At 49.1% G+C, this 25649-nt stretch overlaps 2 protein-coding genes across 3 annotated transcripts; one reads left to right on the forward strand and one right to left on the reverse strand.

Moving 5' to 3' along the window:
- Positions 1–3376: 3376 nt before the first annotated feature.
- Positions 3377–6518, reverse strand: TSPO2 (translocator protein 2). 2 transcript variants are annotated; one of them, XM_088795766.1, is made up of 4 exons: positions 6417–6518; positions 4964–5155; positions 4438–4579; positions 3377–3874 (listed from the first exon to the last, which is right to left on the reverse strand). In XM_088795766.1, exons 2-4 carry the CDS (start codon positions 5134–5136, stop codon positions 3674–3676), a joined length of 516 nt encoding a protein of 171 aa, XP_088651892.1. In that variant the 5' UTR covers positions 5137–5155; positions 6417–6518; the 3' UTR covers positions 3377–3673. The 2 variants fall into 2 exon arrangements, with proteins under 2 accessions (XP_088651892.1, XP_088651891.1); XM_088795765.1 differs by having other exon boundaries at positions 3377–3949.
- Positions 6519–8571: 2053 nt separating this feature from the next.
- Positions 8572–18890, forward strand: UNC5CL (unc-5 family C-terminal like). Its single transcript, XM_074332869.2, has 9 exons — positions 8572–8741; positions 12349–12770; positions 13508–13808; positions 14597–14859; positions 15576–15677; positions 16022–16089; positions 16923–17023; positions 17169–17282; positions 18668–18890. Exons 1-9 carry the CDS (start codon positions 8572–8574, stop codon positions 18885–18887), a joined length of 1761 nt encoding a protein of 586 aa, XP_074188970.2. The 3' UTR covers positions 18888–18890.
- Positions 18891–25649: the final 6759 nt, after the last annotated feature.

The following is a 25649-nucleotide window of genomic DNA, read 5'->3' on the forward strand; positions in this document are numbered from 1 at the left end:
AATTTTGAGGATGACTTTGGGGGTCAGAAGATGGGAGTTTGGGGTTGGGGCCCTGACTCTTCCAGCTGTTTTTGCACAAAGCCAGGAAATTCTTTAGTTTGGCTCATGCCATATCGGGCAGTCTTGCTATTGCAGGGCTTGGGACACTGCCCAAATGAAACTCCCTTCTAGGGCCAAATATTGAAAACTAGAGGCATCTGGACCCTTGGTTTGTGGCATGAGCTGAACCCGGAGAGGTCAAGGTCACGCGATAGCATGCTGCATCTTCTTGGAGGGTCAGTTTTACTTCTAGAATTAGTTGGTGACATGAATGAAATCTTTCTTTATAACACCTAAATGAGATGATGATGGTCATAATAATGACAGATACTTCTAGGGTGTTTAGTCTGAGACCACACGACCATGGAGCCAGGATAAGAACCGATGTAGAGTGGCCCCCAAACCCATCCTCCATCCATATTTGCAGGTTACACTTGTAAGTTAAAAGTAGCTACATAAATGGAGTTAGAAATTCAACTAAAACAGGTTTGAGAAATTTAATGGAGGTGAAGAGAAAATCCTCGTGAATGCATAAGATAAAGAGCAAATCGTTTTGTGTGTTTGGCACTGGTCAGGCTAGCCCACAGACCCGAAGGGAAGGTTCCTCACTCTCCTGGCTCTTAGGAAGTTAGGAAAGTACTGCTGGGATCTTGAAGCAGGGTGGGTGGGTCTCCAATTGTCGCATGAATCAGAACCACGTGTGCTTTTTTAAACAGGTGGCCTTCGGGGTGCCCCTCCTAGACCAGCTAACATTTATCAAGCCCTCCTCTGTGCTTAAGACACCTTTTTTACTCATTATGTCATTTATTCTCCTCCCACAATTCTATGAGGTCTCCATTTTAAAGCTGAGGAAAACCAAGCACAGTGAAGTAAGCTGCACCGGTTTGTCAGTTAATGAATGACAGAGTCAGTATCCAAGCCCAGGTTTGTCTCCAGGGCGAGAACTGCAAACCACTGCATCCTATGGCCCTCATTCCAGCAGATGATGAATCCGTGGGTCTGGAGTCCAGTGCCCCAGGAGGTCACTGGGCAACGCCCTATGGCAGCTGTCCTCAATGTGGCTGCATATTAGAAACACCTGAGAAGTTTCAATTATGAATGTCCTTCCCTTCTCCAATTGGTCCAGAGTGGGGTGCAGGTGTTGGTGTGGTGTGTGTCAGCATTTTCTTTTAATAGGATAATGGGTTCATTCCATCCTCCATCCATCCATCCATCCATCCATCCATCCATCCATCCATCCATCCATCATCTGTCAAGAAAGATGTATGGCCACCTGCTCTGTGCCCTGTGGGGCTGGAGGTACAAAGGTGGGTGGGACACCGTGTGCCCTCTATCAATGCGGGTGACCAACCAGTGCTGGGCAGAGCATGCCGTTAGTGAGGAGGAGGGGAATGTGAGATTTCTTCTCACCTGTTCTCCCTGGGTGAGCTCCAGAAAGAGCCAGTCTCCTTCTCCTTCTCCTTCAAAGGATGATGTCCTCTGGCTTCTCCCCTTGTGTGGTCGTTGGCTCCCACTGAGAGGGCATAGTTTGTTCCAGCCTCAGAACTCAGCTCACAGAACCACAGTTGTCAAAGTGAAAAGGGTCCCAAGAGACTCTTCATGCGTAGAGTGCTCAAATTTTTAGAGACCAGCTGACCACTGACCATAAGTGCTGGGAGCTTGTTAAATCCAAAGATGCCTGGAACCCACCCCCAAAGTTCTGATTTGTAGGTCTCGGGTGGGGTCTAAGGAATATGCATTTTTTAAAAAAATCTTTCTTTTTAAAATTTTTTTATTGGGGAACAGTGTGTTTTTCCAGGGTCTATCAGCTCCAAGTCAAGTCATGGTCCTTCAATCTAGGTGTGGACGGCGTGGCTCAGCTCCAAGTCCAGTCACTGTTTTCAGTCTTAGTTGCAGGGGGCGCAGCCAACTGTCCCATGCAGGAATCGCACCGGCAACCTTGTTGTTAAGAACTTGCACTCTAACCAACTGAGCCATCCTGCCATCCCTCCAGCAGCTCAGCGACGACTTGTTGTCTTCAATCTACCCTCTTTCCCCGAAAATAAGACCTAGCCAAACAATCAGCTCTAATGCATCTTTTGGAGCAAAAATTAATATAAGACCCGGTATTATATTATATTATATTATATTATATTATATTATATTATATTATATTATATTATATTATAGACTGGGTTCTTATAGTAAAATAAGACCGGGCCTTATATTAATTTTTGCTCCAAAAGACCCTTAGTCTGGCTAGATCTTATTTTTGGGAAACACGGTAGTTGTGGAGGGTGCAGCTCACGGGCCCATGTGGGAATCAAACCAGCAACCCTGTTGTTAAGAGCTCGCGCTCTAACCAACTGAGCCATCTGGCCACCCCGGAATATGCATTTTTAATAAGCTCCCAAAAGGCTCTGGTGCACTCTTAGCAGTGGTTCTCAGTGGGCTGCATAGGAGGAAGCCCTGTGGAGTTTGAAAAACACTGATGCCCAGGCCCTTCCCTAGAGAGCCTGGGCAATAGTTTTAAAAGCTCCTATTGGAAGGCGAAGGTGAAAGGCGTCTGGGTCTTCCCGCTTGCCTTGTTTAGGATTTGGGGAGGCAGCCCCAGGGCAGTCACTCCTTGCTACCTTCAGGGCTTTGAAACAAGAAGAAAACAAGAGGCAGAAGAGATGAAAATAAAAATGCCAATGAAAAGGTTCAGAAAGAGAAGCAAGAGACAAGGCTGAACAAGAAGCTCTAATTGTATTCACTTGTCAACATGAGGCTTACATCTTTTTTTCAACATTTTTTCTTATTATAATAATTATTAATTGATGCAAGAAACCAATAGTATAAGAGTATATGAAAACAAAAATAAAAATGATCTGTAATATTACTTATATTAATCACATAAGGCCTTAGTATGGCATATAATGTACAATATATATCATATAACCATATTATATATTAAACACGGTTATTAATATGACATAGTAATTAAAATAAGTTAATTAAATAAAATTAATATTACATAATATAATACATAAGTAATGTAATATATAATAAACTTGACATGTAAAATTATTATCCTTTTTTTACTTTATCTACTTTTCTGTTTTGCTTTTATGTGATTTTTCAAAAAGATTTCGTTTTTCAGGTAATTAAAAACCTAAGTCCTACCTTTTTTGGCCAGATTCTGGAGGGCACGTGAGTGGCGTAGAGATGGTGTGTCAGCCTGCCTCATACATGTGTCCACACATTCATTTGCCCATTCACGTGCACACTTACACACATGCACAGACACTTCTGTTCCCACTGTGCGACCCCCACCCTCATACACTCCCACACACACACTTCATGTCACACCCTCAAAGTTAATAACAGGATTTTATTCATTGATATTACTAAATTAATGTTTACAAAACCAGGATTTATTAATTTATATTAAGTGTAAAATAAGTTTCCTTTCTCTTTCCCATTTCTCTCAATTCTAATGAAAACTGGCACTAGGGGACCCAGGATAGTGGCCACATTGGGGTGAGTCACGCTTAGGGACTCATCAGTCGCTGGCCACCTCCCCCTGCCTCCCCACCCGAGCCCCACAGCCTGCCTGCCGTCCTCCCACCTCTGCCCTGGCCTTCCTCCTCCTCGTCTCCTGTGCCCTGGTGCCTCAGTCGCTCTTCTCTCCCACGGGCTGAGGCTGGTGCTCTGGACAAAGGCTGTCCCTCCACAGGTGGTAGGTGATGGAAGCGGTCACAGTGAGCCAGGCCAGGTAGGGCAGCAGGAGCAGGGCAGCCAGCTTGTTGATGGGGTGCCAGATCAGTGCCGTGCTCACCACAAGACCGTAGAGCAGCAGTAGAGGCAGCAGGGCCTGAGCCGGGGGCAGGGTGGTCAGACAGGCTGCGCTCAGGACCAGGCCCCCCACCTTTCTGCAGCACCTGGGGCCCTGTGAGCCAAATACATGCAGCTCTATGCATCACACCAGAGCTCAGAGAAGTCTGCTCACTTGTTACCTGCCTGCCGCTGACTGATCTGCTAACGTGTTTCCCCGAAAATAAGACCTAGCCGGACCATCAGCTCTAATGCGTCTTTTGGAGCAAAAATTAATATAAGACTAGACTTATATAAAACCCAGTCTTATATCATATTATATGATACGAGACCCGGTATTATATTGTATTATATTATATTATATTATATTATATTATATTATATTATATTATATTATATTATATTATATTATATTATAACCTGTCATATATTATAGTAAAATAAGACCGGGTCTTATTAATTTTTGCTCCAAAAGACACATTAGAGCTGATGGTCCCGCTATGTCTTATATTCGGGGAAACATGGTAGATTATGTGCTTCTGGGGGCCTGGTGGTCTCATCTGCTCCTACACTGCTTCCACTGCTGAGCACCGGGCACCTTACCAGACCAGGGGCATGGGCTGCAAAGAAGAGAATCAGGACGGTCCAGCTGATGGTGAGCTGCACAGCATAGAGGCCAAGAGGCAGGGCCAGGGGCCTCCCAAAGCCCCCTCCCAGGTCCTTCCACACTAGGTAGGAGGCATAGCTGTGGAGAGATGGTGGCAGAAACGCTCAGAGGGAGGATGTTCCATAGCAAATGGAGGAAGCCCTCTGACATCAGGACTCCTGGTTGCAAAGAGGGAACACTATGGGCTGAAATGGGAACAAGTGGGTCTAGGCATCATTTGACAGCTGGGCGAGGGGAGAGGGTGGGGGCAGTTGAGTATGGTGAGGTGGTTGAGGGGGTAGGGGAGACTCGGAGACGGTGGAAGAAGAGGGCTGACTGGAATCCTAGGCAGGCCCAGAAGGAACCCATCATAAGAGGCACAGTGGGGTCCTTTTCCAGGTCAATGTGCAGCAGTAGTTTAGGTAGGGACTCGTTTCCACCCCAGTGGGTAACCGGGCCATGGCATGAAAAATGGGTGCTTACCCCATGACAGAATAGATGGCTGTCCACACAAGCAGCAAGACTTTGTGGGGTGGGCACCAGGGCAGCTTTCTCGGGCTGTCACACCAACCAGCCATCCGATGAGGGGCGAGCAGCCAGACCAGGAGAGGCCCCAGATGGGGCAGGGCCACAAAGATGGCCCCTTGAGGCCACATTCTCCTCGAGGAGGGAAACCTGGGGCACAGAGTGCGTGTTGATGGTGAGGTTTCCCCTTAATCCTTTCCATGTGTGTGCTCTTCCTCCTCCCTGACACTATTCCCTGTCACGACTCCCCTCCCCCCATGGGAGGCCTAGGCATAGGGCACCTGTGCCGGGCACCTCCTGTGCCGGGCACCTCCTGTCCTGCTCCTGTGAGCCTGTACTGCTGTGCCTCTTTCCTGGCTTCCGTGGACTTACTTTGCCCACACCTCTCTTTAGGTACTTGGAGGATGCTATCTGGTATCGGTAACTGCTTCTGAGTGAAAGGCTCCTCCCCCCAAGCTGTATCTGAATCCTGCAGCTCAGGTTCACGTATGACCATCTTTTCTACTTTCCACAGGCGACACTTGGCCAGGTACAAACAGACCCACAACGGGGATGGTGCCTTAGACTGAACTCAACGGAACTGACATAGCTAACCTGGAAGGACCATGTTCAGAAGGCAGGAGTCAGAGATCCCTGGGGGTCTTTTCTAGTCAACATTGGGGCCAGTCCACCCGCCCCAGGCTTATCTCACTATTCCAGACTGGCCAACGCCAGGGGCCCACCCAGCCTGAGCTCCTGCCTGAATGCAAACTCAGCCGAGTGACACTATGGGTTCCTTTCTCTGAAGCCTTAGGTCTCATCTTCCCCTCATGGGCTGGGGGAGGCTCCCCCTACATCGCTCCACTTCCAGCTGAGAGAGAAGAGGATGCCACAGGGCTGCAAACACACATACCCGGATTTCTTGTGGCCTGACTTTTCAAGGAAACAACCACCTGATTTTTTTTCTATTAAGAAGCTGCCATACTCATTTGCATGTTGCTTTGCATGTCATTCCCATGTGGGATGATGCACAGACCTTCCTCCAACCAAGACCCCCACCCAGTTTTATTCTTCTCATATATACATGATATTTCATTTTCTTCCCTATGATTGATAGGATTGGAAGGCAAGGAAAAAAGGTGGTTATTCTCAGTGCTTACTTCATCCTTTCCTGTTAAGGGCCCCAACTACGCGTATGTCTGGGAAGTTCCAGGGACAGGCTGACCAGTCTGCCTGACTGTGCATCCTTTTGTTTCTCTTTCTCTGTTCCTCACTCTTTGTCTTCTGCCTTCCTATCTCTCTATCTCTGTGTTTTCTATTTTCCTATCCAGTGTCGGAGGCCCCCCTCCTGTCCTCCTCCTCCCCATCCTCTTTTCTCCTGTTTTCAACCATTCCCAGTGCCTCCTTCTTCTTAGGCCCATGTTCCCCTTACCTCAGACGGCACACCTTCCAGACTGGGTGCCCGATGATATATGATGTGTGGAAGGCAAGGAGGGTGGGGGACGGGGAGAAGGGTGGAGCAGGGCTCCCAGCTGGCCTGCCTTTCTCCAATGACTAGGGTGGTGATATTGGCTGGGGAGCCCAGCTTGCTGCCTGCATGTCTCTGAAGGGATCTCTCAGCAGGGAACCCCTAATCTACTAGCCTTGACTTCTGGAGGGGCTCCTTGATCGATGGTTGATGCTTTGGCACCGCGAGAACCAGACCTCTTGAGACAGAACATTCCAGGCTGAGAGACTCCTCTGCATTCTGTGGTCTCTGCACCCTGTGAAACGTTGTGTCTGCAGGCGTGGTAGGGCCCTAAGATTTCCCCAGAACCTTCCTGTAACTGGAATTGCCTCCCAGTGAAACAAGAACCAACTTTGGAAGTGAGTTCATAAAACATGGACACAGCTCCTGGTGACAGCCTGTTAGTTGCCATGGTCCTTGCTGTCTTGGAAGGCAAGCTTGACAGAGCTTTTACAACCCCCTAGAACTTTCTGACTCAGAGGAGAAGGCAGCCTTCTGTGTGACTCAGACAGAGCTTTGTCCAGCAAAGACTAACATCTCCCTTCTTCGTCCCCATCAAAGTTCTGAACACCTCTGCCTTGCTCGTCCTTCAGGCATGAGGTCCCCTTCCTTCCCAGGTTGGCTGCTTTCTGCTGTTTCTTTGCCCATCTCTTCATTTGTGGGACCCTGAGAGGTATTTATCCCAACCTTTCTCCTCCACCCTTGGGAAGGCAGCTGCAGAAGGGGTGGGGTTGCAATCAAGGAAAAGAGAACCATAAACTGAGATGAAAGCAGCAGCAGTTACTTTTTTTTAATTTTTATTGGGGAATATTGAGGAACAGTGTGTTTCTCCAGAGCCCATCAGCTCCAAGTTGTTGTCCTTCAATCTAGTTATGGGGGGGGTGCAGCTCAGCTCTAAGTCCAGTTGCCGTTTTCAATCTTTAGTTGCAGGGGGGCGCAGCCCACCATCCCATGCGGGAATTGAACTGGCAACCTTGTTGTTGAAAGCTCACACTCTAACCAACTGAGCCATCTGGCTGCCCCGGCAGTTACTTATTTTTCATGAGCAATAATAACTGGAGGACTAGGGGAGTTCACCATGGTTCCTCAACCGCAGGAGACCAGATCATGGAGATAACAGCTACCACGTATTAAGCACCCATTTTGTGGTGAGCACTTTATATTTATTAGCTCCGTAATGACAAGCATTACCCTTGCAAGGTAGATCTGATTCTCTGCACTTGACAGATGAGTGAAAGTGCAGAGGTTGAGTAACTCGCCTAAGGTTACATAGTGACAGTTGGGTCACCTGGGTCCAGTGCTGGCAGTCTCGATCCAATGTGTCCTCTTCCCTCTCAGCTGGTCCCCTCATTCATTCCACAAGTCTTTATTGAACACCTGCATCAGGCTGTACCAGGAGCTGAGGATACAAACACCTAAAAGACAAAAAAGCCCTTTTTCACAGGGCGCTTTCATTCCAGTGGCACCATCTTTCCTAGGCAGAGTTTAGAAGGAAGGACTTAGGCTGGGAAATGGCCCTAAGTCCAGTTCTCCCCCAAGGGGCAGTGTTCCTGCCAGCTGTGAGTGTGGGCAGTGAAAATAACACAGGGTAGGGAGCAGATATGGGTACAGCCCAGTGCCACCAGCAAGATGTGAATCATTATCCCTGTCAGTGCCTCCTCCGTCATCTCCGCAGGAATGGGGTGGAACTAGATACTACGCTCCCTGGACCGGCCCATTGGCAGCACCTGGGAGCTTCTCAGAGATGCAGCATCTCAGACCCCACCCCAGACCTATGGGACCAGAACCCACATTTTAAGATCCCTAGGTGGTGCATGTGTACTTTATAGTTTGAAAGGCTCTGGTTAGGCTTCCCACCTCTTACCTTCTGCCATTTCAATAGCCTCTGGCTGGGACCAGCCACTCCCCAATAGAGGGCACTGTAGGGAGGGCTTTCATCTGTACCTAGGGGCTGCCTACACCTGTACAGAGGTTGTCTGCTCTCTGTCCACTCCCTTCCAGACCTACACTAGCATGTCCACTGACCTCTGGGATCCTTGGTTCCTCCCTCACGTTGGCTGGACTTTGCCAACAGGATTCTATGGGAGGCAGGACTGCCAGGAAGCACCAGGCCACACCTGCTGGATTCCCCACCCACCTGCACTTGTCTGCTGGCCTGGTGACAGGGTCTGGCTGGCCTCTCTGTTTGTCAGAGAAGGAACTACTGTTCCGGGATAAACCGGCGGCTTCTGGGAGCACCTACACAGCCAGGTGAGCATGCCGCTGGGGCTGCTGGGCTGGGGAGGGCATTACAAGGGAGCCAGGCCAGCTCAGCTGCCAGAGAGTGGAGACCCTCTGCTGGAGGACAGGAAGAAGGGGCTGGGGAGAGGGCCACTGCCCAGTGGGTGTGAGGACCAGGGGCATGATTCTACGCACTGTGGCCGTGTATGCTATGCAGATGAATGCTTCCTATGACTGAGGTTTGGACTCATTCATCTGATACTTTTTGTGTCCTTCAATAACTGGAGACCTATCAGGGTTGAATAGGCATGGTAAGAACCAGAGACGTGGGAGCCGGTTTGAGAATTTCCTCAAAGGAGATGAGCAGAGCTTTGCAACAGGAGCATGGATCTTTATGCTAGAGGTGACTCCCTAGGGACAGGTAATGGCAGCATTCTAAAGGACCCTCAGCTTGGGGAACCGCTACCCAGGATGATCTGGAGTCTGGGGCAAGTCACACTGGGGGCCGGGTAATAAGAAGTCGGGCATGGGGTAATAAGAAGCTCCGGTCTACAGTGAGCTGGTTGCCATGCTGTCCATTTGGGACCCTTCTCCCTCCTGGGGGAAGGTGGAGGATGGAGTGAGGGCCAAGGCAGCCTGGAGAGAGCTGTGAGCCTGGGAGAAGAGGGGCTGAGCTGGGGGAGGAGTTAATCTGCTCCAGGCCAGGTAGTGATTGGGCTTCATGTCAGGGGCCCAGCAGGGCTTTGGGGAGCCTTACATACCAACTGCTCCAGGCCGGGAGTCCGGGCAAGGAGACTCTGCTGTGCCACCTAATGGAGTCGAGGGGATTTGGACTCTGGCCTTTGGAGGCCCCAGGAAGGTGATTGCTCTGGAAACAGAACAAAGACCCTCCTTTCTTTCACATTAGCTGGTCCATCCCCAGCCTCTGGTGTCTTGGTGGGCTGGGGGAGGGGCGTGTGTCACTCACTGCAGACCCAAGGATGTGCCTTTAGTTCCTTATATGTATTTTTACTTTATTTTTGTTTCTTTCTTTTCCAACTTCATTTCCTCTAGCAGAGGAAAGGAAGAGACCCGGGGAAAAAGAAGGGGCAGGGAGAGAAAGGGGGAATTTCTAGAAGTCCTTGTCGTCCCTGCTCATTCTTCTGCCTCAGTTGTAGCTTAATAATCTCCCATCCATCCTAACTGTGGAGAGAAAACTTGGCTTCCTTTTCTGTGAAATGGACATAAAAATAACACCTAGTTCAAAGGCTACTATAAGGATCAAATGAGAGAGGGCTCTTAGAGTGCTGTAACACCATGGTGCGGAGTAAAGCCCGGTAAATGTTAGCTCCTATTGTTCCAGTTCTCTTTACTGTGGAAGAACCCAAAGGCATGGATGGGACGCAAAGGGAAGCTTGCTGCTCCAACCCCATTCCACCCGATTTGGGGCATTGCCAACTCACCTACTTGACTCGTGTGCCCTGTGAGGGGCCTGCTGCTCTGTCTGCACAGTTGGGTTCTAAGGCAAAGGGAATAATGCCCAACCTCCCCTTCCTGTCTCCATGTTCAGAGAGTAGATGGGGAGACAGATCCTGCCTCAGTCCTCAACCCTGAGGATACAGAGGAGTTTCTGCCCCTGTCTGGAAGGAACTAGGAAGGGGGGTTAGGTTTCATGGGTTCCGAGGAAGGAAGGAAGCAGGTGGGCAGGGAAAGACCAGGAAGCTGGGTCAAGGCCTCCGCATCCTATGGATGGTTTGAGTGAAGGGAGTGGGAAGGAATGGATGCCAGAAGCTTTTCAACTGCAGACCCTAGTGAATCAACCATGGATCAAATGAGTCCCATTCCCTCCTGGACTTGAGATCCAAACAAGATGCCATTTTTGGCAGGACTGAACGTCCCACAGTGCCTGGTACACAGTTGGTGCTCAGAAAATGTTCATTTGGGTGGGAAAACCACATGCGACAGCACATCAAGAGCTACTCAGTATGGTAGGACGGCAGTGGAGAGAGATTTCAGAGGCGTGAGACTGTCAAGAGCTGGTGAGCTGAGGGTGGTGGTGGTGGGGTGGGGAGGCCTCTGGAGCAGGAGGGGTCCAGGTGGGGAGATGAGGCAGGTGGGGAGTGCAGGTGAGGGGTGAAAGAGAACAGCATGAACAAAAGCCAGAAGTGAGAATTAACGAGGTGTGAGAAGCCCAATCTGGTGGGAGTATAGGGTGTTGGAAATTAAGGGAGGGGGAAAGTAGGAAGGGGAGGCAGTAGGTTCTGGAGGGCCTCAGGAAGAGCTGACATCTGTGTAGGAAGCTGCTGGAAGGCCCAGGTCCCAGTCTGAGGTCCCTGGTGGATAGCCCGGTGAGCAGGTGGTCAGTGTCTGCTTTGTCCTGCCTCATTCCAGCCTCACTGGAGGCCCCCACCTTTGTTTTTCTTTCTCTTTTTGCCTCCACTTTTAACTTTGGTTACTCATGTTATATTTCACGTATCCCTGTGAGCTCCCTTCAGACCTTTCTGGCAGAAGGAGGGGCATAAATAAACAAGCATATTTGGACAGTGCTTTATCATCACAAATGCTTTTCATATGATCTCACGCCATGCTCGCAATCTCTCTGAGAGGTAATCTTTTTCCCACTTGTAATAGCTTTTATAAAGAATTGCAAAGTTAATATAAAACACATGCCTGGTGTGAAAAATTCAAAGGATACAGAAAATAGAGAGTTTAAGAAAATTGGAAGTCCTGGGTCACACCTTCCACCCTCTCCAATTCTCATCTCTTTCAGTAATGACCAATGGGAATAGTTTGGGGTGTGTTTCCCAGACCTGCAAGTCCAAGAAAGAATCATTAGCACATGTGGCGACTGAGCACTTGAAATAGAGCAAGTCCTAATTGCAATGTGCTGTAAGTGTAAAATACACACGGAGCTCAAAGACGTAGTGTGAAAAAGGAGTGTAAGAGATCTCATTAATAATTTTATATTGCTTACCTGTCCGAAGGATACTATTTTGAATATATTGGGTGAAATAAAATGTTATTAAAATAAACTTCTCCTGTTTCTTTTTACGTTTTTTAACGTGGCCCCTAGAAAGTTTAAAATTATATATGTAGCTCACATTATATTTTTATTGCACAGCTCTACTCTAGACTTTTCAATATACTTTACATGTATATACCCATAAATATGTATCTGTATTTGTATATCGTTTTGTTATTACGTTAATGAGATCAGAAGATGTCTAGCTCTCTGTGACTTGCTTTTCCACTTAAAGATTTTTCTATAGCAGCACATGTAGATCAAGGTAGATATTTTCACAGATGAGGAAACTGAGGCATCTTAAGCAATATGACAAGCTCACTCAGCCAGTGACCAAGGTGGCATTTGAATTCCCATCCTCTAACTCTAAATCCAAGCTCTTTCTGCCTCAGGGGAGTTTAATTTGATGTTTAAATCATGAGGAGTTACGGTAGGTTCTCGAGTAAGAAATAAATAGGTGAAGCTCTTTGTTCAAGGCACTGATCTGGCTGAGGTGTGTGGGGTGCACTGGAATAAAGACAATTTGCTCCCTCATTGCAGCCACTTGAAAGCCAAGTCTAGGCCTCCATGACATTCAAAAGGCTTAGCCTGGCACTGAATCCTTTTTTCCTCCTGCCCTTGGCCATTGGCTGGTAGGGTGCAGGCGAGCTGGCAACATCAAGCAACCAGGCGGATGTGCTTCCATGAGAGTTCTTTCCAACCCACCCAGTTCCTACTGCTGGTGGGGATTCCGGTGGCGAGTGCCCTCCTTCTGGTCCAGTGCCTGCGATGGCACTGTCCTCGCTGGCTGCTGCGGGCCCGCTGGAACCTGGAGAGCCAAGAGGAGCCAGTGTCTGAGCCCGTTCCCCTACCAGAAAGTGAATCCCCAAGGCATTGCCCACCGGCCACCCTTCCGGAGATGGTTGCCTTCTACCAGGAACTGCACACGCCCACTCAGGGCCAGACCATCATCCGTCAGCTGATGCACAAACTGTTGGTGTTTTCGGCTCGAGAGGTGGATCACCGTGGCGGCTGCCTGATACTCCAGGATACGGGCATCTCTCTGCTTATCCCTCCAGGTAACAGCGCCCAGCTCCCTTCTCAGCATGTATCGTGTTTCCCCGAAAATAAGCCCCAGTTAAGATCCTCAGCCAGATGGACGCATTTCGTACGTTATGACGATGTTCCAGAAGATGACATGACGGTATTTGAATAAATAAAGATTGTTGTACATGAAAAAAATAAGACATCCTCTGAAAAGAAGCCCTCATGTGTCTTTTGGAGCAAAAATTAATGTAAGACCCGGTCTTATTTTCAAGGAAATATGATATAAGGCCCTGTCTTATTTTCAGGGGAACACGCTAGTTGCTCAGATTGTGCATTGGGCCAGGGATCCACACTGGAAGGAGCGTCATTCATAGACATCTTCATAATTTTGAACATTGTTTATATTTTTATTATGACTTTATTGACTCCAAAAATGGATGTATTTTTATGACAACTTCCTGGCAGGTGGAAGTCAAGTGCCGTGTTCTAATGAATAGTATGTTATGACGATCCTCCAATAAAGGAAATCGTATCTGGAGGAAGAACACCTTTTATAAATACATACAGGCCCTGCATGGGCTAGCGGCTGCCCTGGAAGGAAGGCGGTGACTTGCCCAGGATGTCACCACCGGCCAGCTCACAGCTGTCATGCTCTCCTTCCGTGCTGTCTTCTGTGTGTGCACCCCATCTCCTGGCTCCTGCCCCACTTCCCCTCCCACTCTGGCCTGGCTTCCCCTGCCAGGCCCATCGCAGCTCTCTGTCTCCCCAGGTGCCGTGGCTGTGGGCCGCCAGGAGCGGGTGTCACTGATCTTGGTGTGGGACCTGTCGGACGCCCCGTCATTGTCCCAAGCCCAGGGGCTAGTGAGCCCCGTGGTGGCGTGTAGCCCCCACGGGGCCTCCTTCCTGAAGCCCTGCACCCTCACGTTCAAGCACTGTGCCCAGCAGCCCAGCCATGCCCGCACCTTCAGCAGCAACACCAACCTGCTCGACGCTAAGGCATGGGAGCCCCTGGCGCAGTCGGGCGTCCACACTTCCCTGGACGAGTGTCGCATTGAACTCTCCCACTTCAGGTAGACACGAGCCCATCAGCCTGTCCTTCCTGCACATTTTCTCTGTCTGTCTCATCCTCACCTCTTCGTCATCCTCATCCGTCCCTTTATTTGTCCCAGATGGCCTGCAAATCCCTTATTCCCTCATGTCCCTTCTTGGTCCCACTGTCCTAGTATCTATAGCAGCTTGTTCACACCAAACCTGTCCAGGACCACACATCACCCCCCACCCCCACTTGGTCTCTCTGCCTGTCTGCAAGGGTCTGACTCAACCCCAGCCATCTGTCTAGAGGGAGCCTGTCCCCTCCCTACCGTTGTCTCTCTAACATTGTCTGTCTGTGGCCTGGGCACCTGTTCAGGACTGTCCCCAGCTGTCCGGGGCAGTTTGTTTCCTCCAGTTCTCTAAGACACCATCCCATCTCCTATCTGTCCTTAGCTCTGTTTTTCTAGGATCTTGGGCCCTGCTTCCTCTCATTCTCCTTGCCACCCATTAACCAGAGCAGGGCCAGCCATCTGTGGGACCCTCCAAAGCATGGTGGCCCTGAGTCCACCTTCCCTCTCTCCCAAGCTGGAGAATATTTGCTGGCTCTTCTCCCCACTCTGTGATGGCCACTGCATGGGACTCACTTTTTGTCCTCCTGCCAGCTCCCTACCCCCTAGATCCCCCATACACTCCCTGAACTGTCTCCTTGGCTCCTTGGGAGGCCCCCACAGAGTTCTCTGGCACAGCAGGAGCTGGGTGGCTGGTGTGCCGGTGTCCCTGCCTCCCCCTGCCCTGTCCTGGCCACCATCTCCCATCTACTCCGCAGCCTCTACACCTGTGTGCTGGAGGCACCAGCGGGCCACGAAGCTCGCAAATGGCTGCAGCTGGCCGTGTTCTGCTCACCGCTGGCGCCAGGGCAGTCTCACCTGCAGCTGCGTGTCTACTTCCTCAACAATACGCCCTGTGCCCTGCAGTGGGCAGTGACCAATGAGCAGCCCCATGGCGGGCGTCTGCGTGGGCCCTGCCAGCTCTTTGACTTCACTGGGGCCCGAGGTGACCAGTACCTGAAGCTCAAGTACATCTCCGAAGGTGAGGGAGGCGGGAGCCGGGGAACAAGGCAATAGGGAGCATCACTAAAGGGAGGGGTCCAGGCCTCCCCCTGTTGTGGAAATCTGGGAACCTTAAGGTTTTTACAGAGACTCCTGGGCAGGCAGCATCTTCAAGGGGCCCCTCTGTCTTCCGCTGCTGCCTCCAGGATACCCCAGGCTCTGCCCACTTCCTCCCTCTGTGGCTCCATCAGCCCTGGTCCCTCCATGGTAGGACAGGGTGGGAGGAGGGGAGGAGAGTGTGGCATTTCCAGGAGGAAGGGGAAGGATTTATTAATCCACCAGGATGGAGCTGGTGTCAGAGGAGGAGTCTCAGTCTTCTCTGATTGGGCCCTCTTTGTGGCATGGGCTGTGGGAATTGCCCCTGGGACTAGGGCATCTGTGTGTGTGTGGACAGGGCACACGTGCATGGCTGCTTCTGGGGTTAGTGTGGGGGGGAGGGGGGTTTGGAGGGAAGGATCCATGGTGGAGGGTCTGTGTGGTGTGTGTAGGGAGTGTGCGATGGTACAAAGAAGACCTCTCGTGGGGTCCCCTGCCCAGGCTCTGGGGATTCCCATTCACTTGAGACACCCGCCTGACTTTGCCCCTTCTTCGTCCCTCGCTACATCACCTGCACAGCACCTGCCACAGAGCAGGCTTCCTTAAACACTTGTAGAAGGCCCTGCTCTCTGAGACCCTCTGCTCTCTGCCCCTCCCCAGGTTGGGAGAATGTGGATGAAAGCAGTTGCCAGCTGGTTCCCCATCTCCACATCTGGCACGGGAAGTGTCCCTTCCGCTCCTTCTGCTTCCGGAGAAAAGCAGGTAGTCCCGGAGCCCGAGTCCACCTTGTGCCCTCCCCTCCCTTCCCCTCCCCCCCCCCTTTCTCCTCTCCTCTCCTCTCCTCCCCTCCCCTCCCTTCCTCTCTCTTCCCCTCCTCTCCTCTCCCTTCCTGGTCACCCTGGAGTTCTGCAGCAACTCATGCTGCCATGCACTCAGACCTTTTAAAGGTGAGGAGCACAGCAGATCTTTGCAGAGAGAAAGACGGAGCACGCTGCCCAGCTTCTTCAGATTTCTAAAGCCTCACTGTACAGTCCCCTTTTACTTTTCCTGCTCTCTTATCCCAGGCCTTGTCCTCTCTCACCTGCCATGTCCTCTCCTTTTTGTAGCTAATGAGAATGAGGACTGCTCGGCACTAACCAATGAGATCATTGTCACCATGCACACCTTCCAGGATGTGAGTTGGAGCTGAGGAGCAGAGGAAGGGCGGGGCCTTGGAGGGGCATCCTGGGCAAAGTGGGCGAGGGGTCTGGTGCCCAGTAAGTATAGCCCTAATTACATAATCAAGCAGGTGAAGACGGCACCTGGCCTCCAAGTTACCCTTCATCCCTGACGCTCTCTTGTCTATCCATGGATGAATCCAGTAGGAGGGTAGAAGAAACAAACCTTATATTAACCCCTTCTCTCAACCCAGAGGAACTTGGGCATCAAAGAGAAATGGTTCCGTTGTAGGCTGATGATCTACATCTGAGAGATAATGTCGTGTATCGTCAGTGTGGAGAGTGGCCAGGAAGGGGGCCTTCAGGTGCAGGGTGCAAGTTATTTCCCAAGGGAAGACATGAAGAAATCAGGGGAACCATGGTGACATCTTAGTGGAGAGTAGGCAGCTACCCCTCAGGGGTGTCACTTGGGGAGGAGGAACCAAGGAAAGGAGGCATGGAGGGAAGGGGACAAGTGTGCTTGAGTTCAGTGTCTCTATTTTTGGATGACCTCCCCCCTGCTCCAGAACCCCACAAAGGACTTCTCCTGGTGTCTTAGGATGCACTCTGTTTGGTCTTCACATCCCTGGTCCCAAAGAACTCAGTAGGCTATCTTAAGCCTGAATGTACCAGGGTCAGGGAAGCAGAGGGTGGGAGGTCCTGGGTGGGGTGGGGCTGAGTCTCCTGGCAAAGTGGCTCTGGGTGACAGGGTGAAGGAGAGACATGAGGAATGGAGGCAGGTTCCCCAGCTTCTTGCTCAGGGGATGACTTATGATCCCCAAATGTGTTCCTGGCCCCTTTGTTGGCCTAGGGCTTGGAAACCAAGTACATGGAAATCCTCAGATTCCAGGCATCAGAGGAAGATTCCTGGGCAGCGCCACCCCCTGTCTTCCAGCCACCCCAATGCAATAGGTGAGGTGGGGGTTGCTTGTGCTGCTGTATGGGGGGTGTTTGGGATTCCCGCCCCAGTGCCTATGGGGCAAATGCAGCATTTGGAGGAACCAGACTGGGTGTCTTTGATCCTCTCCTCTGAGAACACCTTTTCCTCTGGCCTCAGGTTGCCCCCTGAGCTCTTTGAGCAACTGCAGATGTTGTTGGAGCCGAACAGCATCACGGGCAATGACTGGCGTCGACTGGCCTCCCACCTGGGGCTCTGCGGCATGAAGATTCGGTAAGAGGGGCAAGGTCTGAGGATGAGAGAGGAGGGGAGTTCTCAGGACCCCACATAAGGGAGCAACTTAAAATGTAGAGAATGACTACCCCCACCCTAATCCCCATAAAAGGGCAGCTCTTTCTATTTATCACTGTATTCTCAGTACCTAGAATGATGCCTGGCTCCTAGTAGGTGCTCAATAAATACTTAAAAATGAGTCAGTTAACATGTAAGTCGTTTGGTGCATACTGAGTGCTTGACATGCTGTGCCCTGAGGGGTAGAATGACTATAAGATAATGTGTGTAAAGCATGTAGCTGAGCACTTGGCACATGTTAATTCAATAAATGTTAGCAATAATGGGGGCAATGTAGCCATGGTCACTGTCACGGGAAATCAGTAGGAGAATAATTCTGAGCTAAGCCCCAGAACCCAGACTATGAGTGCAGTAGTCAGGGAAGACTGCCCCCAGGAGATGGGATTAGAGCTGGGCCTATCTGAAAACAGGGTGGATTTTTGAATCACCCATTTATTAAACATTTATCCAGGACCTACTACTATGCTAAGCTTTGGGACACAAGATGAATGGTCTCAGCCCCCAGGAGCTCACACTCCAGTAAGGGATACAGAGAGCTTAACAAAATAAAGGCAAATGTTTCTTGTGCCTTATTGTATGTATCCAATATTGCCTTGTCAGTTGAAAACAGAGGCACAAAATAGCTAAAGCAAGAATAATAAAGACTTCTGGTCAGAAGTCTGAACCGACGGGTGCAGAAGGGTTTCCTCCTGGGAGGTGGGAATTAGAAAGGGCTTCAGGAGGTGAGGAAGGGGGATCAGCCGTTCTGTTTGGGGGAGTAGTGTGAAAAGTGGGAAAGGGATAGGCCTGCAAAAGGCAGGTTCAGGGTGACAGCAGGTAGAAAAGGTTAGAAAGAACAGGGCGTGGCCGAATGGTGGATGCTCCAGAAAGTCAGGGGTGTGGGTTTGGTTAGTGGGTAAAAGAGACTGGAAGGTTTACGTGTAGGGGAGGGTCTTGGTAAAAGCCTGGTGTAGAACAGCTATTTCCCCAGTGGTGGGCAGCTTGTTGTGGCCTGACAGAGAGGAAGGAGGAGGGAAGAGTATGTTTGGGGTAGGAGATGTAAAGAGGGCAATTACAGGACCTCAGTGCTAGAAGCAACCTTAAAGGTCCTTTCATCCAGGCCCTCGGTGTAAGAAGAGGAAACTGAGGCGTAGGGAGGAGTTGCCTTTGAGCCAGTGCAATCTCCTGTATCCGTCCTGGGCCCTCCCAGACCTGGGGTACCCCCGCAAGGCAGGCAACAGCAGGATGAGGACCAGAGCTTGGGGGAGGGGATGGATCTCGCTGCATTGTCCCTCGCTCTTCTCTCCTCCCACCCCGCTCCCGGCCAGATTCATGTCCTGCCAGCGCAGCCCGGCAGCCGCCATCCTGGAGCTGTTTGAGGAGCAGAACGGCAGCCTGCAGGAGCTGCACTATCTCATGACCCTCATGGAGCGGCTGGACTGTGCCTCTGTCATCCAGAACTACCTGGGCAGTAGCCCAGCCCCCGTAGTACGCGGGGGCGCCTGGGAGAACAAGGGCCTGGAGCTGGAGCTGGACGTGAAGCTCTGAGAACCCGGGTAGGGTGGGGCGGGGTGGGGCGGTCTGCAGCACTCTGGGCCAGTGGAGGCCGTGGGGTGGCCTGGACACGTAGGAAGAACATAGGAGCTGCTCCTGGCTCTGCCCACCAACCTCATCGGAACCCTCGGACGGTACCTGGGGCCACCGTGAGGCTGGAGTGCCACCATTCCCGTGTCACGACCACCCTTAGGACTCGCTTGATTCCGCAAGCAGATCCCTTCCTGGACAGCAGGGGGCGCAGGAGCCCAGGAGATGGCCCCAAACGGCCGCCTCTGGAAAACTATTGAATAGACCAATGGACTGTTAAGTTGCCCTGTTGGCACCCCCTGGGGACTGGTCGGTCCACAAGTATTCACTCAGCACTTAGTGATACGCAGCATTGGACTGGGTATCATGGGGAATTCTGGAATATATGAGAGAAATTGTTGGAGCCTTGACAAGCCCCCAGTTACCTTGTAGGAGTGAAGATGCGTTCATATGAGCTGAGGGCAAACTCTAAAACAACACATAATATCTTGTGATTACGAGATGTGGGTGTGGTATGACCTGTGCTGCTTTAGGAGTTGAGAAGGGAGGGAGCTGAATATGGGCTGGAGCAGTAAGAAAGCTTCATGGAGTTTGTTGGAGAGAGGACTGGGCATGCAAAGCATGGCTCAGAGATCTTTAGGAGGGGTTAGGGGGAGATGGCAAATAGACTGACAGTAGAAGGAGCCAAGAGTGAGCGTGGAGTGCTCAGGCAGTAAGGAGCCGGACCCTATGTGTGTGTGTGGGGGGGGGGGATTCAAGACCAGATCTAAAGATGGGCAGTCATACCTGGCTGGCTGTCCACCTGTCTCCTTTGCCTTCCTTTGTCTTTTTATCCTCCCATCCTTGCCTTGTCTTCCTTTCTCTGCTATAATGTCTGTTATAAAATATCAAAACTGGAAAGAAACTTCAAGATTATCATTCTTGCCCAACCTTTTTATCTCGTTATCTCAAACTGTGTAAGGTTTAAGTCTCCCAGACTTCATTTTGCTGTCACTGTCTCCTGCAGTCCTCCACCCCTGAGTCTATCTGTTACTCTACGTCTTAGCATCTTTTTATTTCTACCTCATTATTGTGCCTGTGTTTGTGTGTTTCTTTCTCTCTCTGAAACCCTCAGTCATTCCCCTCAGGCAAGTGTCTCTAAACCAATGTTATGAATCAAAGGGTATTGAAGGACACTGGGCTACACTAGGAATGGGTGGATGGGGACTTTACCCCACGAGTCAAGATCCAGCTTAGGGTTAAAAAATAAAGCATAGGCGTTAAAGAACACCCCATTCAGTCAACAAATATTTATTCAGCACCTACTATGTGTTAGACACTGTATAGAAAAGAGATTAATAGCTGAGTCCTGAAAAGAGAACAAAGAGTTTGACGCAACTCTAGCAATCTTTTGTTTGCAAACAGGTGTTAATATTTTCAAGGGCCGGTGAGCAATTTCTCTAGCAGCACTGAACAATTACTTCTGTTTTTAATTAAAAAATGTTAGGCTTTTTTCAATGATGAACGATGTTGTATAATAAAATATGAAAATTGCCTTTCTTTGTTACTAACTGTATTTCACTCAGATTGATAAATTTTATTGTGGATATGGTTTTATTTGGTAAAATTGTACCGATGAGGGCAGGTTGGAGGAAGCATTTTGTAGATTGTGCTTCCGGTATGAAACTTGTCCGGGTACAGCATGGAAAATAAGGAGGGTTCACTTCTCTTTCTGTTAGAAGCAAGTGGGGCCCTTCCACCCTCTCCCTCTTCCTCTAGCCCCATCCATCCTCTCCCACCCTTCTCGTTAGTCCTCCCACCCCACTAGGGGCTGCCAGACACTCCAGGTTGGTGCCTCAGTCTCCTCACCCTGCACTCCGCTCAGGGTTGTTCTGCTAAGAGCATCTTTCTCTCCTGGAGTTCCAGCATGGTTTTCCCTTTCTCTCCTATCCTCTTCCTTGCTTCCCAGCCAGCCAAAGCCATCTTTATTTTGTGTTCCTCCCTACCCTGGAACAAATCATTTTAAGAATTTCGCGCCTTCTGGAACTGTGAATAGAAGCCACGAGGGTTTCTGTAATGGGACGAATGCCTTCTGGTCCCTGCCGCAATTCTTCAGAATGGGCTCGCAGTGCCGGGAAAAGGAAGCTTGGAAATCTTGGGGTAGGTGGCAGGCTGCCTGATCTCTGTTGGGTGGATCCTGCCTTTCTCAAATCAAGCCCAACTGGCATGTATCTAAAGCTGAGAAATGGCGTGTTCTGGGCACATTAGGAGACAGCTTTCAGCCCTGACTCTAGCGCTCGTTAGCATAGCTTTCAGCTCTTTGGCTTCAGTCTCTTCACCCTTGGAACAAAGCGACCGTGTTCCAGGCTCTCCAAGGGCCTTTTCATTCCATGGGCTGGGCAGAGATGGCACACTGGTGAACCAGTGGGCATTCACTTGGGAATTTTTTTCTTTGCGTATTACTCTTAAATAGAGCATTTGGCCACTGCTTGTGGCCTTACCTCTAGCCCTTTCCCTGGTAGGTAATCTGCCTGGTCCCTAAAACCTTCTGCTCTTACACATGTTGTAGCGGCCCGTGCCTAAACCTCCTGTTGGGTTTAGAGCTGGGAGGGGAGAAAGCAGGAGAGGTCGGGACTTGGTCTATAGTATTAGAGGCTCCAGTGCTCAGAGGTGACATGTGTCATCGGCATCCCGTCTGCCTGCTGAGTGACATTCACCCAGCATCCAGATCCATGCTGTCCAACAGAACTACAATGAAAGCCGCATATTTAATTCTACATTTCTAGTAACCACGTCAAAAATTGTAAAAAGATGGCCTGCCTGGTGGCTCAGGTGGTTAGAGCTCCGTGCTCCTAACTCTAAAGGCTGCTGGTTCGATTCCCACATGGGCCAGTGGGCTCTCAACCGCAAGGCTGCTAGTTCAATTCCTCGACTCCCGCAAGGGATGGTGGGCTCCGCCCCCTGCAACTAAGATTGAACAGGCACCTTGAGCTGAGCTCTCAGATGGCTCAGTTGGTTGGAATGTGTCCTCTCAACCAGAAGGTTGCCGGTTCAACTCCCGCAAGGGATGGTGGGCTGCGTCCCCTGCAACTAGCAATGGTGACTAGACCTGGAGCTGAGCTGCGCCCTCCACAACTAAGATTGAAAGGACAACAACTTGACTTGGAAAAAAGTTCTGGAAGTACACACCTGTTCCCCAATAAAGTCCTGTTCCCCTTTAAAAAAAATGTAAAAAGAAACAGGTGAAGTCAGTTTTGTTCTTTTTTTTAGTTATTACTATTTTTTAAATTTGCTGTGGGGTGAAGTCAGTTTTAACATATATTGTTGAACCTAAAATATCCAGAATATTGTAATTTCCACATGTAAACAATATAAAAAATATTAATGGCATAGTTTACATTCTTTTTTTCATAATGGGTTTGGAATTTGGTGTGTAGTTTTACAATTATAGCACATCTCAATTTGTATCAAAAATGTGCTAAATGTTCACCGGAAACATTTGATCTGTATTTAGTTTTCATAAAATTTGTAGCTGAAAAAGTATATTTACATACACAAGTTAAACAAGCTAAAAGTTTTCCAAAAGTAAAATTAGGTATAAATTTTAAAATTTAAATCAATTGAAATAAAATAAAATTTAGTTCCTCAGTTGCATTAGCCACATTTCAAGTGTGGCTAGTAGGTACTGTAATGGACAGTGCAGATCTAGATTATGGATCCAGCTAGGCATAACTTTATAGTGTACTTGACCATTCATTCATTCATTCATTCATTCATCAAACATTTGCTGATTATCTGCCCTGCACAATATATTGGTGATAAAAATTCAGTGAAGAAAAGCATTCTTGTTCTGTAGGAGCTCCTGGAATGGTGGCAGTCAGAGAGAAGGGCACTTCTGTCTCTCTCTATACCTAACTCAAGAAGGAATTGGAGGAATGAGGTCTAGGTAGACCCCCTTGCTGCACGAATGGCTCACACTGCTGTATGGTGGAGAGGCAGGAGATTTAGATTCAGGGGTTCCTGGCTCATCCAGCATATAGGTGGGTTCTTGGTTACTGGCAACAGAATTCACTCTGGCTGGTTGAGGCAGACAGGAGATTTTACCCTGAGACATAAATAATCATTTGGAGGGCTAAGAAATAGAATTGAGGTAGTTTCCAGCAATGATGCCCCAAACTGTGCTGTAAAACCAGCCCAAGGGGGGAAAACTGGTATTACTATGGCTGCTACTATGGAGTACAAAATCTCAGAAACTCAGCTTTACTGCAGCTGCTCCTGCCACTACCACTGCCACTTCCAAGTTGGGAACCAGACCTCATACCGCCTCTGAAAGCTGAGGTTTCCGCTGCCATCCCTGTCGGCAAAAATGGAATCTCCATGCACTGCACTGTCTACTTCTTCGTGCTCCCCATTTCTGGATCCATCTCAAGGGTGGCATCAGATTGTCAGAGCCCAGATCGCATGCCAAATCCTAGCTGCAAAGGAGTCTGGAAATTTGAACTCTGACATTAATATTGGGGAGCTGAGTGGGACTCATTACATGCAAATATCCCCAAATATGGAAAAAGCTACTCAAAACTTGTTGGACAGCCATGAATATGACAGAGGTCCACTATTGCTCAGGTGTGGTTAATGCTGTGGCTCCAGGCAGCAAAATCTCTTCATAAGAAGAATCACGCCTTTAGCAGGTGTTGGTGTTATTCCCCTGACCGTCAGATTCTTCTCACTAGAGTATTACTGCACATATCACTCAGGATGTCCCTCTGATCCCTGCGCAATCCAGGATCAGACCTTGACATGTTTCATGAAAGTGCAGCAAAAGCTCACCAACAGTAATGACCTGACTTAATACCTTCTCCAGCCCCACATGACTTCCTGTACTGCAGAGGCTGAAAACTAAAGCTACATTTCCCAGACTCTTTGGAACACGGGGATCTAGATATGTTCAGGTTCTGCCAATCAGCTGAACTCATGGAGGACCTTGACTTGGCATTAAATAGCATGAGGAGTTGAACAGGGCATGAGGCTGCTGCTTATTTTGAGGCGCTGAAGTAGTCCAGGAGCCAGCAGCTATGGCAGAATCTTCATGACTTGCCAGCTTCCTTGGTGGCATCGTTCTATAGTGTGGTTTGGGTAAGTGCTACTTACAGTCTGTTCCTTCAGGCTTTCCAATGAGTCTGTGAACTATCTAGATTCTATAATACATTGTTTTGTGCTTAAACTAGCTAGAGGGGGATTCTATAATGTACAACTAAGACCCCCATCCAATAAAGCTGTCCCTTATTCTGTGATCGTACCCTTCCTTCTTTATTGGTGTCAAAGGGTCTATTATGTTATGAAAGGATAGTGATGGAGATGATAGTGTTATTGAAATGTCTGTACTTGGCAAAATAAAAAAGATAGTTAATCCTATGTTGATTTCTCTTCCCCAAATTAAAACAAAACAAAACAAATTATTGGGCTTTGAAATACAGAAACCTAGGAATACTCTTTTATGAGAACTGTCATCCTTGCTCATCCTTTTTAAAGCCTTACACAGATATGTTTATTCATCTGCTCAGCACATATTTGACTACTTATTATGTGCTTAGAATCATAGTGTTCCCTCATTTATTTTGTTATCTTTAGGTAATCTTTTTCATGCTGTTTTAATTCTAGCTTATGATAGTTTCTTGTTGGTGGAGATGTTATGGTTCCTCCCGGCCAACAAAAAGCTCACGTGAATACTAGCTGGTTAGTGTCATAATGTCCTAAAGACATTAGCCCAAGGACAGGAATATGCTTTATATTAGTTAGCAACATTTAGGTGGGAGTCGATTTGTTTTCCAAATAAACTAGGAAAGATGCAATCAGAAAATTAAGAATAATATTGAGGAAATGCTTAAGTGGGAGAAGATGGGATTTTAGAAACATTCCTTAGTGGAGTAGAGAATAGAGATGGGGATGGGGAAGGGCCTAACACCTGATCTAGGGAAAAGCCAGCCACCCTGTCCCAGGCAATCCCAGAAAAATGTGAGAGTATGTGACACAGAAGGGGACCCTGTGGCATCTGTCATCTCAAATATCGACGAGGAAAACCTTCACATCTTGCTTGTGCCTATTGTGTACCAACCCATGGGCTTCCCCAGGGCTGGGTTTGTGAGCTGGGGCTGAAGAGGCCATCTGTGATGAGGTGGAAGAAGCGGACTTTTAGTGTGCAGGGTCTGAGCCCTTGGGAAGCTCCCATTTCTGGAAACGCACCTTTGTGTGTCTGTGCTGTCTGTTCTGTCTATGACTGCCTCTCCTCTTCTTTCTGGACCAAGTTGGTCAGATATGACTCAGGTACATCCTCCTCAGCAGTATATCAGACGTAAAGAACTCTTTTTATTTGATTTCTTCCAAGCAGAATGTGGTTCCAGTCCCCTGAGGCCTAGCCTTGGAAGCCTGGTAGTCTGGGACAAAGTAAGGACTCTGGAACCTCACCGATATGAACTTAAAAACCAGCTCCATCACTTTCCATGAAGACCTGGACAAGTTATGTCATATGTCTGAGGTTCCATCTCCCTGTCTGGATGACAGTGATAATAAAACCCTCTGTGAAAGACTGTTGGAGGATTGATGAAGCCACAAATGTAAAACCCACTGCTGCCTGCACACTGTCTGCTTCCATAATATTTGAGGTCTTCCTTTTTGTAACACTATGAAGTGACCCCTGGGCTTGACATTTATTGATTTTGACTGTGAAACATCCCATTCCCCCTCTCCAAC

The sequence above is a fragment of the Rhinolophus sinicus genome, chromosome 2 (assembly GCF_057876585.1).
Source record: "Rhinolophus sinicus isolate RSI-liver-muscle chromosome 2, RSI-T2T, whole genome shotgun sequence".
In the NCBI taxonomy this organism is placed as follows: domain Eukaryota; kingdom Metazoa; phylum Chordata; class Mammalia; order Chiroptera; family Rhinolophidae; genus Rhinolophus; species Rhinolophus sinicus.